Raw genomic sequence first — 14975 nt, 5'->3', positions numbered from 1 at the left:
CCTCGGTTATTTAAACACCAATTCAAATGATACCGACTATGTATTCAGGAAAAAGAGATAACTGTGTACATAATAAATAGATTGAATGTGGCATGTTACTCTGTCCGTAACGCATCAATCCCGTGTTGTACCAAAGCAGGGTTGTATCAAAGCTGGACGTCTTGGTACCTGGTCATCACTGCCAGCAGTTATAAAGTGGCAGTTCTAGTTATATTTGTTTTGATAATTTTCAACACTTCTGTTGATCATTTTCTACCATCTCCTTACTCCATTTTCCCTTTCCTATTTTTCGAGATATTCAGTGATTCTTTCTAACTCGTACAGCAAACTGTTAGGCACAACATTGGGAACAGAAGAGAAAATCCCTTAGTTTCCCTCTCTCTTATCACCATTGATCTTAATGTGATACTTTTGTCTGCTGTAGTTTATGTCTAAGGAAACAAAAACAAACAAGAAAAAGAACAATCAGAGATTGCAGACCCTCGCCAGGACTTCTTTTGTGTGGTGTATTTATGTAGCGTTTGTGTACTGCTATGTTATGAAATTAATGAGACATAATTAGAACTGCCACTTTATAACTGCTAGCAGTGATGACCGGGTACCAAGACGTCCTGCTTTGATGCAACCCCGCTTTGATTGGACACCTGACCCTGACTCATGACTTCTTTTTATTATTATTATTATTATTATTATTATATATTATTCAATTGAATTTAGAATGGGATTAAAAATAAGTTAAATTCAAATGCTTTGGTATCTCCCACGATGAGGCTAAGTCTTTGGGTTTCTCACTCTCACTGCAGGCAGGTTGGTGGTCTTTCTGTGTTCTACCATCTCCTGTCTGGCCTTGCCCTCCCCTCCTTTTTTGCTCTGTCTGTGATATGACTCCCCATATTTCCGCAGGGCGCTCAAAGTCCAACAGCAACCCCATTCTGGTAAAACTACCAAAATCTCGAATCACTGCTCACCTTCACTCTTTCATATCTCCTTTTTCCCACCTTTGGAACAAACTTCCACACTCTCTTCAATCCCACTCTTCCCTCCAGGTCTTCAAAACAGCTGTTCACCACCACCGCTTATCTCCCCCCATCCAAAACCAAGATCTTTTCTACCCCTGTTAATCCACCCCAAACCCACCTCCTTCAAATTCCCTGCTTTCCTTCCTGAAAGTCCCTGTAGTGTCCATCTGTTTACCCTGTGTACCCTGCCCCATCCTTCTCTCTTCCACAGATTTCCTCATGTCCCTGTTCCCCATTGTTTTTTTCCTTCCCTCTCCCACCCCTCGTGTCTCCTGCTCCCCTTGTACATTCTGTGTGTTGGCTGTCATATGAGCCTCAACACTCTATTAAAAAAAAATCAATCAATTAATCAAATGGAAGACCAAATCGGTACAGTCCTGTGTTGGAGTCATCAGAAGGAACCCAAACAAGCAAAAAGCAAAAGTGAAGTCATCAGGAAGAACCTGGAAAGAACTCACATTTCAGCTGCTACTTCTCTACCCTCAAACCCATCCAGGCACACACAGCCAAGTGAGCCTCATTCAAAAAAAAAATCAAAAAAAAAAATAACCCATATGAAAAAATTAAATAATTCTGGCTGCCAGATCATGCGTCCGATCAAGTTGAAATTTAAAACATGTATTCCCCCATCACGTCTCGGTCATAAATGTGAAGTTTCACATCGATTGATGAAGCGGTTCCAGAGAAAACATTATTTAATATTTTTCTTCAATCCAATATCGCTACCAAACCATGTTACCTATCAAATATTACTGAACAAACTTCTACACCCATGGATTGGTGGAAGATTTGTGTGAAGTTTCCCCTCGATTTGTCGAACCGTTCTGGAGAAGATTCTTTTTATAGGTTTTGGGGTAAATCCAATATGGCTGCCAAACCATGTGACCTATGACGTCACATGTGTGAACCTTTTTGTAGTGTCGTGTAGAAGATGCTTAGCAGGCAGACACGAGCAGGGGAACAGTCGAGCCGGGCTGTGTTGCACAAGCGCGAGCGCGGGCGTACTTTGCCCGCAGCTCTCCTTTATTACGTACTCAGCACACTCACAAGCCGGGCGACTACGGCATCACTACAACGCCTCAGGCGGCGCGCACTCCTTATATTCCTGGCAGGCACGATGACCACGACGACCACTCCTCCCATCATCATGCCCCGCCCTGCATGCCCGCAGGCTATACCACACTCCTCCCTCCTAAAACTATGATTATTAAATGATCACCATCATAATAAGCATAAACAGCACGAAGTACTACGGTATAACAGTAGACAAGGTACAAAAAAGAAAACAGCGAAGTATAAAAGCACATCACATCATACAACGTGTGAAGCGAGCTACTGGAGAAGCACAGCAGCACTACGCAGCAAAAACGCCCCCAGGCGGCTCATGCTTACATGGCCCTTGGCGAGGTCGCGGTGACCTCCCCCGGTACCATCAAACGCCTCCGGCCCATAAGGCGGCACCTCTTCCCCAGCCAGACCTGAAACAGATAAACCTTCCGAGGCCGGACCCCCGCTGTCTGGAACCCGCGGCGCCACCGCCAGACCCGACTGACCTTGGTGGGGGCGCTGAACAGCGCCCTTGGCTGGAAGCAACAAACACTCCACAACAACCCACGCACCACAATCAGTTGAGATTCCACCGCATGGCCAAAACGGCCTTGAGCGAACCCAGAGAGCCGCGCCCCAGGCGCCAGGCACGTCCGACCTTGCTGAAAGCAGAGGTGGGGGTAACGCCGACCAGCGCACGAGTCCCGGCTCCGAGTCGATCTCCGAGACCCCCACGGCCGTTAGACGGTCGCAACTCCATTCAAAGCATACTCCAACCATAGGCTCGTCATAAATCAATAGGAATAACATTTGAACCATTGCAAACTCATTTTTCCGTACAGCGTGTTCTTTTGATAAAATCCCAGCACCTGACAAAACAACTACCCGTGGCCTGGGGCAACTGGAGGCCAATAAACCCTCTTTATTCGCCCCCACCGCTCCCAAAGCCCCCACATCACATTGATCATAATACAAATCCCATCGATTGATCTCCGCCAAACCCACTCTCACACGGGAACTGCTGGCATTTATTTCAACAACGTTAAACCGCATCACTCGAGCAAAGAAAAACAAATATGCAATGAACAGCAACCCACAACTCACATCACGAGTCCGCCTCTTGGTTGTTGCCTCGATGTTGTGACTCGCGACTTCCTTTAATGCCACGGGCTCACCGCAACCCGTTGAAGCTGCTCGAACAACACCGGCGCACCTCGCACCATGCACGCAGCCGACGCGCGAGAGCTCATCGCGAGAGCTGGCACGGCTCCTGCTGCTCCCGAACCGCACACCGCCGTTGCAGGCAGCAACGAACGGCCGCTCCCGTTGCATCGACGCGGCTCCCGCCGCCAGAACCTCGCCCTCGGTACTCGACGAAAGCATCGAAGAGAGCACCGGCACACCTGGAGGTACGAACTGGAGATCCAGCCCGAGGTGCGCCAGCCAGTCCCGACCCAAAAGGACGGGCCCCTCCCCTCGCACCACAAACACCGTGAGTAGGGCGCTTCGCCCCCGGTAAAGCACCGAGACGTCGGGCGCTGCAAGCGGCGCAATCGCTTCGCCGGTGTACGCGCGCGATGCGAGGGCAGCACGAGTGGACTCAATTCGACACCCGATCAGTGCCCCGATCACTTCGACATTCACTGGCATCGGTCCTGTCACCGTAGGACCAACTGAAACCAGGCTCAACATTGGCAGCATCAGTGCCCCAGTCACCTCAACCTCCCCTGCCACTGATCTTGTCATCTCCGGATCAATTGGAAACAGGTCTAACACCGGCAGCATCTCCCGCTCCGGGTCGCTGGAATCTCCGTGCCCCGGACGCCAAACTCGACCCGGGGCGTTAGCGTGCACGCCATGCACCGAACACCATGCCGGCAGTAGGTCTTGACCCGGGACGGAAGGACCGCTTCGCACACCGCCATCTATGACTGTAATGATGGGCGATGACTCTCGGTACACACAACGTAGACGTCCTCGAGTGCTCAGACCGCCGTCCGAGTGATTGCATTGCAACGCTCGCCCACGACCCGCGCCGCAGACCGTGCGCGCGGCCGTACGCGCCTGGCACATCGCGCTGACCCCCGGACCATCTGCTGCGCCCCGACCATCGAGACCCCGGACATTCTTCAGAGCTTGCGCGACGTCCAACGCCGCGTTCGAGCCGAACCACGTGTCCTCGTTCTTTAGCCGTGGCTTTGCAGAAATCATTCCCCCGATTTGTCGTGCCTCAATAAAACGAACACTGAGCGCGGCCGTTGCCCACTCGACGTGGCCGAAGTCGATTCCGACGAAGGCGGGCACGCGTTCGTGCGCCGTGCACCGACCTGCCATGCTTGAGCTGGACCGCGCTGGCGAGCCTCCTGGCTCAGTAGCCTGTGCGCGCGCGAGCGAACCTGCGACACGCTCTTCGCGATGCGTACTCCTCCGGAACCTCGAACCGCGCAAGGTGCGCTGAGTTACTCGCTGCCACTCCAAACCCAGCCACCACCCTGCACACGCCGATCCGAAGATCCTCGTCAGCCAACTGTAGTGTCGTGTAGAAGATGCTTAGCAGGCAGACACGAGCGGGGGAACAGTCGAGCCGGGCTGTGTTGCACAAGCGCGAGCGCGGGCGTACTTTGCCCGCAGCTCTCAGCACACTCACAAGCCGGGCGACTACGGCATCACTACAACGCCTCAGGCGGCGCGCACTCCTTATATTCCTGGCAGACACGATGACCACGACGACCACTCCTCCCATCATCATGCCCCGCCCTGCATGCCCGCAGGCTATACCACACTTTTGTTCTTCATGGAGAGACGGTCATATGTGTAAAGTTTTGCCTCGATCTGTTCAGCCACTTCAGAGAAGAAGATTTTTGGAGGTGTTCTTTATGAAAGAATATGACTGCCGAATTACGTCACCGATGACATCATCAATTTTTTTTATGTGGACCATTTTATCCCCAGAAATTTTTCATACTGATCAGAAGTAGCATTCTACATATGCAATTATGACGTCACAATGAAGGCATCTATGATGTCATTAAAAAAAATCACACTCATTTCCCATGAGGAGTGCTTGCCACATACCGAGCTTCAATTTTCTCCTTGGTGCGGTTTCGGAGATACAGAGGTCCAAAGTTTTTACATTTTTCTAACATGGCTGCCGCACCACGTGACCTCTGGTGTCATAATTATCATTAAAACACTTTACGTGAGTTGCAGCACCTGGTCTTCTCTTCTCATATGCGGAAACATATGGTGAAAATATCTTCTCAATCCGACAAGTGGTTGCGGAGAAAAACACTAAAGCTCTGTGCAGACAAACAAACAAACAGACAGACAAACAAACGGACCCAAACACAATACCATGTCCTTCGGCCTGGGTAATGACGACGAGTTGACATGGCGTTGGCTAGGAAGCAGGAATTTTTTTTTTAATTTTGCAGCAATAGCAAACAGCTTTAAAAAAAAAAGATGACTTTTTGTTGAGACACGTGATGAAAGAAAAGATATTAAAAATAATACTTCAAACTCACTCGTTTGACTCCAAAGAGATTGTTGTAAAGAACGCGGAAGCGTTTGCGTGTATAGTGGCTGCGGTATGCACCTCCCATAAGGTACTCTAACACCAGGCCAATGTCAATGAGGCTGATGTGGTAGTCAGGAGCTATGCTGTTCTGTGATGACAGAATGATAGTATTTTGGGGTAAGCATGTAATTTACAGAACAACGAAGATTGAGAGACAGCTGGTTGTGAAGATCATAACACATGACAAACTGAAGATGAAGCAGACGCAGGAGGAGATGGTTGCACCTTTTTGACATCGTGAACCAGCTGATGAAGTGTGTTCACAGGGCCTTGTTTCTGGAAAACCAAAACAAAAGATAAAGATACTTTCACCCCCAAAAAATGTTACATTGACAATATTTCTCTGGTGGTGCATACAATAAAATTCATTCATTTTCTCATTCGTTAATTTCTCTATCTCTACTAATAAAAGGCAATATGTGTATGTGTGTGTGTCTCCTCCATAACTCCAAAACCATGAAACCGAGCAGCCTGAAACTTTGCATGCATATGAAGAAAACTCCAAGAAAGTGCAAGAGTGAAAATTGGGTGTTTGGGTGAATTAAACACCCCTTTTGAAGATAATTAACAGCATTATCTTGGCCACCTCACTCTCTGGGGTCTTAAGGCGTTTCTGGGTAACCTCATTGGGGTCTGAAGCCGCCATGTTTTTTGGCCTGCACAACCATGCCCTGACTTGGAACAGGCCGCAACGATTTCTAAACGATACATTATTATTTTTCACTTTCCTCACTCATATTATCGAACACCTGTTCATAATACCTATGAATCGCTGTATACGTCACTGTTGTAAGTACTATAAGTTTTCAAATTATGAGCTTGGAGTGATTTCATGCATTATGTGATACGATACGATTTTCCACAATCGACTCTCACATCGAAATATTATTTCGGTTTATGAGGATCGGATAATGTCCTGACTAAATAATTGTCTAAATCTGTTGTGAAATGTGATAATTTAACGAAATAACGAGTCTTATAATTAAGCCGATATAGGTATTTGCTTTTAACAAGCAAGGCGATGCTTCCTTCCTTCATATATACACAAGAAAATGTGAAATTTCCAAAGCATTCAACTTATCTTTTTCTACCGTTTGGAGAATTACATTGAGTGAACAAAGAATTTCGAAACGTAACAAAATTAACCAACTTCATTGAGCTGTATGATTTAATGCATTCACTGCTAGACCTCGCGCCCTATACCCCAGAGGGACTGCCTATCCATAGCATCTACCAGATCTATGTCTATATTTTCAGAGATTTTGCAAGGTGCTCTACAGGCAATCAAAGCAAATCTGGTTTAAAAAAAACCAGACGTTTTTTTAAAAAAGCTAAAACATTTGCATGGACCCCAAACCGATGTACCACGTTACAAGTGCACAGACAAGCAGGCAAAATGGCAGATTTTATGCAATGCTTATTTCACGGGCGATTGAACTTTGCGATGTCTCCAGGGTTATTCTGCATTAAGCTGCAACTCTTTTGTGGATAAAGTCATTTTATTTCATCAATTCATTTTATTTCATTTAGTGATGCGTGCATGGTGAAGACGGGCTTTAACGTTAAAGTGATCCTTTATCGTATGCAGCGACAGCCTGGCCAACCTCTCCTTATCAACCATTTAATTGGAGTGTTTACATGAGTGCTTAAGCCATTTGCCGAGAGTCCATTGTCTTTAGCAGTACCGCACTCTGCCATTCTGAGCGAATCGTTCACTCTCTGTGGACGCTTTTGCCATGCCACATCATTCAGGGTGAGTGGTTCATGCTCCGTCACCCTGGGTGAGTGGTTCATGCCTCGTTACCCTGAGCAAGTGGTTCGTGCTCCATCAACCTGAGCCGGTGGCTGTGAAATAACACCCAATTTCTGAGCCATTTGCTGTATTAATGTATTTTCAAGATTACCGAGCCAAATTTTTTTTCCACCCATCACACACACAGCTGTTTATAAAAATTAATGTTTGTGAACATATCCCTGAAATGTCTATGTAAATGCAATGTTGTTTTTCGGTGAAAGCTACTCATGGTTTTTGGGTTAATGTCGATATCAGCCAAGCGTGTGTGTGTGTGTGTTGTTCATAAAACGTACCTCTCTCTGTGTCCCAACCTTGCTCTACCCCCTCCCAATATAGTGCAGCACCCTACCACCACACCTCTCTCAGTCTCCCCCTCTCTCTCTCTCTGTCTGTGTCTCTGGACATATCCGGATGGTGGTTATGTCTGGACGGGGTTTGTCTCCAGACGTGTCCAAGTGATGTTTGTCTCCGACCAGCTTGGCTCCAAACACGTCTGGGCGGTAATGAACTCTCCACCGCACGTCTACCTTCCCTTCCTCTCACCTCACACTGTCTTCCCTTCCCCTTCCCCCTCCCTCCTCTCTCCCCCTTCCCCCCTCCTTTTCTCCCTCCCCCCTCTAGTATCCCCATCAGGGAAGCGACAGGTGGTACTTGCTTGTCCAGAATAAATCTAAAATATAAAAACAATACATAAATCTAGAATAAATCTACAATATGGGTCACAACACACTATACGTTTTATAAAGAGGGATCCAAATTTCAGGTTCCCATTTAAGATCCCATTCAACTCCCATTGAACAAAGATCAGTAACGGATTCAAACGTTTGATTCAGTACTACCATTAATTCCAAAGGAATACTTGACTGCACACGATTCAATTTGCCACTGGATATGGGATCGGCTAGTTGACTTCCGAAGAGCTCACATTCCTCCTTTATTGTAGTTAAACTCCATGCCACCTCTGTGACATGGAGTTTGTATACATTTCATATGCAGGAAAAGAGAGTCAGTGATATTTGTGTACTTTGATGTAAATGAGGATGACAGATAAATAATGGACAAATCAAGACAGGCAGCAGATAGAATTTTAACATGGGATCCCTGCATCGTCAGCGACATATGCAAATGGAAACACCAAATAGGCCAACCCAGAAAGGAATTAAGAACTAGTCTTGCTGGTGAAGGGCTGTGGTGATCAGTGTCAACAGACAGGTTGGACAGTGGATTAAACTTATAAGATGTTGAGTGAGGTATGCCATTGACCACCAAAGGAAGCAAGGAGAAGCTAAGGTTCCGGGTGTTAATACCTTTATTTTTTGCTCTGACGAAGGGTTAATGCCTGAAATGTCAGCTTCTCCTCTCGCTTCATGCCTGGTGTTGGCTTAATGTTTCGGGTGGTGGGCTTTGGATCCTAGGGTCCTGAGTTTAAATCCTGCTCAGCTGTTGAATTAATACCAGGTGGGGTTAACTCAACCTGTCATCCTTCCGAGGTCGGCAAAATGAGTGCCAGCATGCTGGTATCCTGTATCGGAGTGGTGACCCGTCCAGGATCGTGCCCAATAGCCAAGGAGACTGCTTAATCAGCACCAACACTCTGCACAGATTAGGTCCCAATCTCCTCCTCTCCTCCTCTCGCTTCCCATGATGGTTGCATTCCTCAATCAATGTCCTATTGATTTCATCCATTGTTCTACCTACAAAAGAACTGTTATTTAATTTAACAGTTCATGCAGGATTTGAACACTGACTGGATAATCATATCAGTTTTCATGGTAGGTGAGGTGCTGTGATGGGCAATTAGTGCTCCAAATGCAAAGGGCACAAAAGGATGGGTTGTGGTAGTGTGGTTATGATTTTGCATGTGTTGTGCATACACAGAGTGAGAGGGCAAGTGGATGAGAATCTGGAAAATAGGCAGAAGGAAATACTCATACGATTAGAAAATTACAACATTTTTAGACGTAACATGAAAAGTGAATGGTGAGACAGGTGTTTATGCCTGCAGATGTTGGAGGATAAACATAATTTCCTCACCGTGTTGTACAGCTCCTCGAGCCGCTGCAATGTGAGAAACTTGTGCATGCTCACACCATTTTCAATTAGCAATTTCACAAACTCCACACGGTCCATCTGCAGTGCCTCTTGCATCGCTTGATCAAGAGAAATTATCTGGATGCAACAAAGCAAAATATGTAATTGCAGGAGATCTCAGTTGGAGAAGCTAAGATGTCAGCAATGGCAGACATTATATACTGGATAGTTTCAATTTGTACAGTAGGTATAACTCTGATAATGTTCTTTAAAGCCTTAAAGTTCTTTAAAGATTGGAAATTTCACTTCCCATTTGGTATTATACATTTTACAAAATTAAAAAAAATAAAATCAATCAACAAATAAATAAAACTTCAAGGACTCGATATCTTTCCTAGTTAATAGCACTTGGGGTACAGGAGAACACAGTCGGTATGTTTTATGATCACATAAGAAATGAAATAATTTTTTCATGCTCATGCGGTTATTTTGCCCAATCATCATTCATCATCACCTCCAACACCGAAGATGAAGGGAAGTTATGTTTTCACCCCCGTCTGTCTGTCTGTCTGTCTGTCTGTCTGTGAAAACGATATCTCAAAAAGTTAGGGAAGGATTCGGACAAAACTTGGTGGACAGGTTTTGGTGTGTGAACAAAAACGAATCGATTCCATTTTGGTGAAGATCCGAATCCGGATCCGGAAATCTGGATACGGCAGTTTATTAATTTTTTAAGCGATTCTTCACCATTGAGAGATTGGGCCAAAAAGTATATATGGAATGATATTTTTTTAAAGTTGTGGACGACTTGTGATAAAACTTGGTGGGTGAGTTGGTGAGGTGACAAGAATAATCCGATTCAATTTTTGGTTCAGGTCCGGGTCCAGATCTGACCTATCAGTGGGATACAAAATGTAAACTGTTCAGCCTGGCAGAGTTAGGCACTCCACTGAGAACCGTTCTAGTTTAATATGTAGAGCGCCTTCAGAAAGTATTCACATCCCTTGACTTTGTCACATTTTGTTGTGTTGAAAATGGATTAAATTCAAAAAATTTTTTGTTACCAATCAATACAAAATACCCCAAATGACAAAGAGAAAACATGTTTTTAGAAACTTTTACAAATCAATTAAAAATGTAAAGCTGAAATATTTTGCGTCAATAAGTATCCAACCCCCTGAGTCAATATTTTGTAGAAGCACTTTCTGCAGCGATTACAGCTTCAAGTCTTCTTGGGGATGTCTGTATCAGCTTTGCACATCTGGATTTGGGGATCTTCTCCCATTCTTCCTTGCAGATTCTCAAACTCTGTCAAGTTGGATGGGGAGCCTCGGTGAACAGCCATCTTCAAGTCTTTCCATAGATTCTCAATGAGATTCAAGTCAGGGCTTTGGCTGGACCACTCAAGGACTTTCCCATTCTTGTTCTCAAGCCATTCCAGTGATGCTTTGGCTCTATGCTTGGGGTCATTGTCTTGTTGGAATGTAAATCTGCACCGCAGTCTATGATCTTTAGCACTCTGCAGTAGGTTCTCCTCAATGATTTTCCTGTATTTGGCTCCATTCATTGTTCCCTCTTTCCTTACAAGACTCACAGTCCATGCTGTTGAAAAGTGTCCCCATAGCATGATGCTGCCACCACCATGCTTCACGGTAGGGATGGTGTTAGATGGGTGATGAGCTGTGCTCGGTTTCCGCCACATGTTACGCTTTGCATTCAGACCAGAGTTCAGTTTCTTTTTTCAGGCCAAAGATCACAGAATCTTTCGCCTCGTGCTCTCATTCTTTCACGTGCCTTTTTGCAAACTCCAGGCGTGCAGTGTGGCTTCCGTCTGGCCACTCTCCCAGAAAGCCTCAGTTTGTAAAGTGTTGCAGAAACTTTTCATTCAGGCAGGTTCTCCCATCTGAGCGAAAGAACTCTGTAGTTTTGTCTTTGTGGTCATTGCGTTTTGTTCGCCTATTTGACTAAGGTCCTTCTTCCCCGGTTGCTCAGTTTGGTCGGACGGCCAATTCTAGGAAGAGTCTGCGTAGTTCCGTATTCTTTCCATTTCCAATAATGATGGAGGTCACTGTGGTCTTGGGGACTTTCAACACTCCAGAAATTGTTTTATACCATTTCCCAGATCTATGCCTCTTTACAATTCTATCTCGGAGTTCTACGGACAGTTCCTTGGACTTAATGGTAGAATTTCTGCTCTGACATGCACTGTCAACTGTGGGACCTCATATCGAAAGGTATGTTTCTTTCTAACTCATGTCCAATCAATTGAATTGGCCACAGATGGACTCCAATCAAGTTGTAGAGACATCTAAAGGATGATCAAAGGAAATTGGATGCACCTGAGCTCAATTTAGTGTCATCGCAAAGGGGTTCAATAGTTATTGACGCAAGACATTTCAGCTTTTCATTTTTAATTAATTTGTAAAAATTTCGAAAAAGATGTTATCACTTTGTCATTATGCGGTATTTGTATAGATTGGTGACAAAAACAAAATCTACTTTTTATACATTTTAGATATGTAACATACCAAAATGTGAAAAACTCAAAGGGTGTGAATACTTTCTGAAGACGCTGTAGCATGTGGCTGCTGGTTTGCATCATTGCCGGCAGCATGGCTGTTCAAATGATGCAGTGCTCCTTGTAGGTGAGAGCAGGAATTTGGAACTTGACCAGGGTGCCCATGATAGTTCACCTACTCTTCATGAAGGACACTGTGGGATCTTTACATCCACCAATTAATGCTCACAGACAGGACACCCAGTTTAACAGCCATCCTATGGACAGCACATACATCGATGCCTCGCCCTGCCTGCGAAACACCAGGATGACAGTTCATAGCTGGGCCAAGATTCGAGCCTTGATGTCACAGCTCAGAGGTGAGTGTGTGTACCTCTAGGCCATGTTGTCAGCACATTTGTCTGATGTAATCCTAACTATCTTAGTTTGCTTCGAAATGTCCTAATATGTTATTGAAGTAACAGGTCAACTAGGTGATCAAAAAGTGGTCTTCATCTTATCAAAGTATCCATCCATTGGAACCATACTCTATGAAGAGCGTTGGTGCTGCCTAAGCACTCTCCTTGGCTATCGGGCACAATCCTGGACGGGTCGCCACTCCGACACAGGATACCAACAAGCTGGCACTCATTTTGCCGACCTCAAAAAGATGCCAGGCAGAGTCAACCCCACCCGGTATTAATTCAACAGACAGGGTGATTTGAACTCAAGATACTAGGATCCCAAGCCCACCACCCTAATCATTAAGCCAACACCAGGCATTCTTATCAAAGTATGAAGTGCTTTAATGAGTACAATGGTATGTCCTTAAAGTCAGTTATTATAGAAGCTTTGAGGACGGAGTTACCAAGGTTGTGTCTCGGCAAATACATCATTTGAAACAAAAAAAAAGGGAAAAACGCTTAAACTATATTCCTTTACATTGTTGATTTGCTTTGCATACATTATTATCATCAAAATGTCAACATACCCAATTTAAAATCTCAATCTTTCTCGGGTCCATTTCTTCCTCTTCCTTTTTCTTTTCTTTGCCTTTTCCTTTCAATCTCCCTCCTTTTACCTTGTGATAAATGATTCTGTTGTCTTTCTCTTGGGTATTTTGATCTCTCACTGCAGCAAGGCTTGCAATTGGCTTTGAAGAGAAACAAGAACAGGGAAGTATCAAGTATCACTCTTGCACCACACCTGCTCATGCAAGTAAGTTAAAGGTGAAAGTTTTAAGGTTATTGTTCGTTTTGATGAACTGTTGCTTCTCAATAAAACTGTTGGTCTTTGAGATACATTTTGATAAAATTATATCAATAAAAAGAAACTGTATTTGCAATTATACTTCCAAAAGTTGTCTCAAAGTATATTCAAACAAAAAAAAATCTAAACCAGTAAATCAATGGAGTTTTTTTTTCCAATTTCCTCAAAACATGGCACTCGATTGCTTTGGAATCTTGTTTTTCACCTTTAATCCTAAGTATTATTAAGAGATCGGCTTTAACCTTTATTTTTATTTTTTAACTTTCAAAAGTTTTTCCATGATCACTTATGTATTCTCTTATCCACTTGCATTTACACTTTCTCGATGATGTTTTCCTTAATGCATTTGCGAGTTAGTTGCTGAGTCTCAGTCATTGTGTAGAAACATAGAATGTGATTTTTATTATCCTTACTTACAGGTCGGCAAGCTCTTCCAGAAAAGATGTGACTGCTGGCAATATCTGGTCTGTTCCAAGAAAGAACCAAACTGAGCTGTTCAGGAAGGGAAACACCAGTTCCTGCAAAAAATAATACAGAATCAGAGGATACAGGAGTATTGGAGATAAAGATTTTTTTGTGAATCTTCTGGCTAGATAGAGTGCGCAAGGAGGTAGAAAGAAGGACTGAAAAGAGAAATATCATGGAGGAAATTAAAATGAGTGGATGGAGATGGATTGGGTAAGTACTACATATGGAAAACTAGAACGGCACTCAGGAGAGCGCATACCTCCACCAGGCTGAAAAGTTTACATTTTGTATCCCACTCATAGGCCGGATGGATCTGCATCCGGACCTCAACCAAACTCCAATCACCTTGTTCTTGTCATGCAACCAACTCATCAACCAAGTTTTGTAATAACCAATCCAAATTTTTTTGAAATATCATGGTATATATATCATTTTTGGCCCCTTCTCCCAACGGTGAAGAATTACTTAAGAAATTAAAAGATTCACATATCTGTATTCAGATCTTCACTAAAATCAAATCAATTTGGCCTTGTTGCACACCCAACCTGTCCACCAAATTTATCCCAAATCCATCCATAACTTTTCAAGATATCCTGCTCACAGAAAGACAGACAGACAGACAGGAGTGAAAACATAACCTCTGTCCAACTTCGGTGACGGAGGTAATAACAACATCACAAAACTCGACAGTTCATAGAACATTTCACCTCATGCAGTCTTGAGAATAAGCACATGGGAAAGATTACCCCTCAATTTTTATTTGGACGTAGTTAGTTCAAGCCTTGCATGACTCGATGTCATCATTTTGTCTGAATCTCAATGTTTCTCCTCCCTGAGAGCATGAGCGATAATTTGATTGCTCAAGACGGCATACAATTTTGCTAAACTACTGCTAAACTTAAGGATTTGGAAAGCACAAACAAGGCGATTTGTGTTCTACAGTGTTCAAAATATGAAACTCAATTGAAATAAAAGGTAAGTTTGAAAGGCTTTGGTTAAAAAACAACAAACAACAACAACAAGCTCAAATGAGCTAAGATCCTAGTCCTCTTAATGATGTCATAAAAACGAATATGACGTCATTGTGATGCATCATGTTTGCGATAAATTATCTGTGCGAATGCCTGGCTTGATTCCCGCAAACAAAATTCAAACAGCTTGCCTAGTTTCGGAGATAATGGTATAGGCGATTTCCATTAGCGGCGATATTATGACGTCAACTTTTTTTCGAGGAAGAATTTCCAAAATCGGAGATGGTTACTGCCTGCGCAT

General features: G+C 44.2%; 1 protein-coding gene across 1 annotated transcript in view; it reads right to left on the bottom strand.

Annotated features, from left to right (window-relative positions):
* Positions 1 to 14975, bottom strand: part of LOC147015170 (transient receptor potential cation channel subfamily M member 1-like) — a 102932-nt gene that overhangs the window by 25149 nt on the left and 62808 nt on the right. The window contains exons 12-16 of the mRNA XM_085849095.1: positions 13653 to 13753; positions 12958 to 13119; positions 9473 to 9607; positions 5869 to 5919; positions 5591 to 5731 (exon numbers count right to left, since the gene is read on the bottom strand). Coding sequence (XP_085705221.1) covers positions 5591 to 5731; positions 5869 to 5919; positions 9473 to 9607; positions 12958 to 13119; positions 13653 to 13753 — 590 coding nt within the window. The remainder of the gene's footprint in view (positions 1 to 5590; positions 5732 to 5868; positions 5920 to 9472; positions 9608 to 12957; positions 13120 to 13652; positions 13754 to 14975) is intronic.

The sequence above is a fragment of the Eptatretus burgeri genome, chromosome 12 (genome assembly GCF_056783735.1).
Source record: "Eptatretus burgeri isolate ZD-2024b chromosome 12, Ebu_testis_v1, whole genome shotgun sequence".
Classification (NCBI taxonomy): Eukaryota; Metazoa; Chordata; class Myxini; order Myxiniformes; family Myxinidae; genus Eptatretus; species Eptatretus burgeri.
The sequence above is the reverse complement of the archived record's forward strand: the minus strand, read 5'-3'. Positions and strand labels throughout refer to the sequence as shown.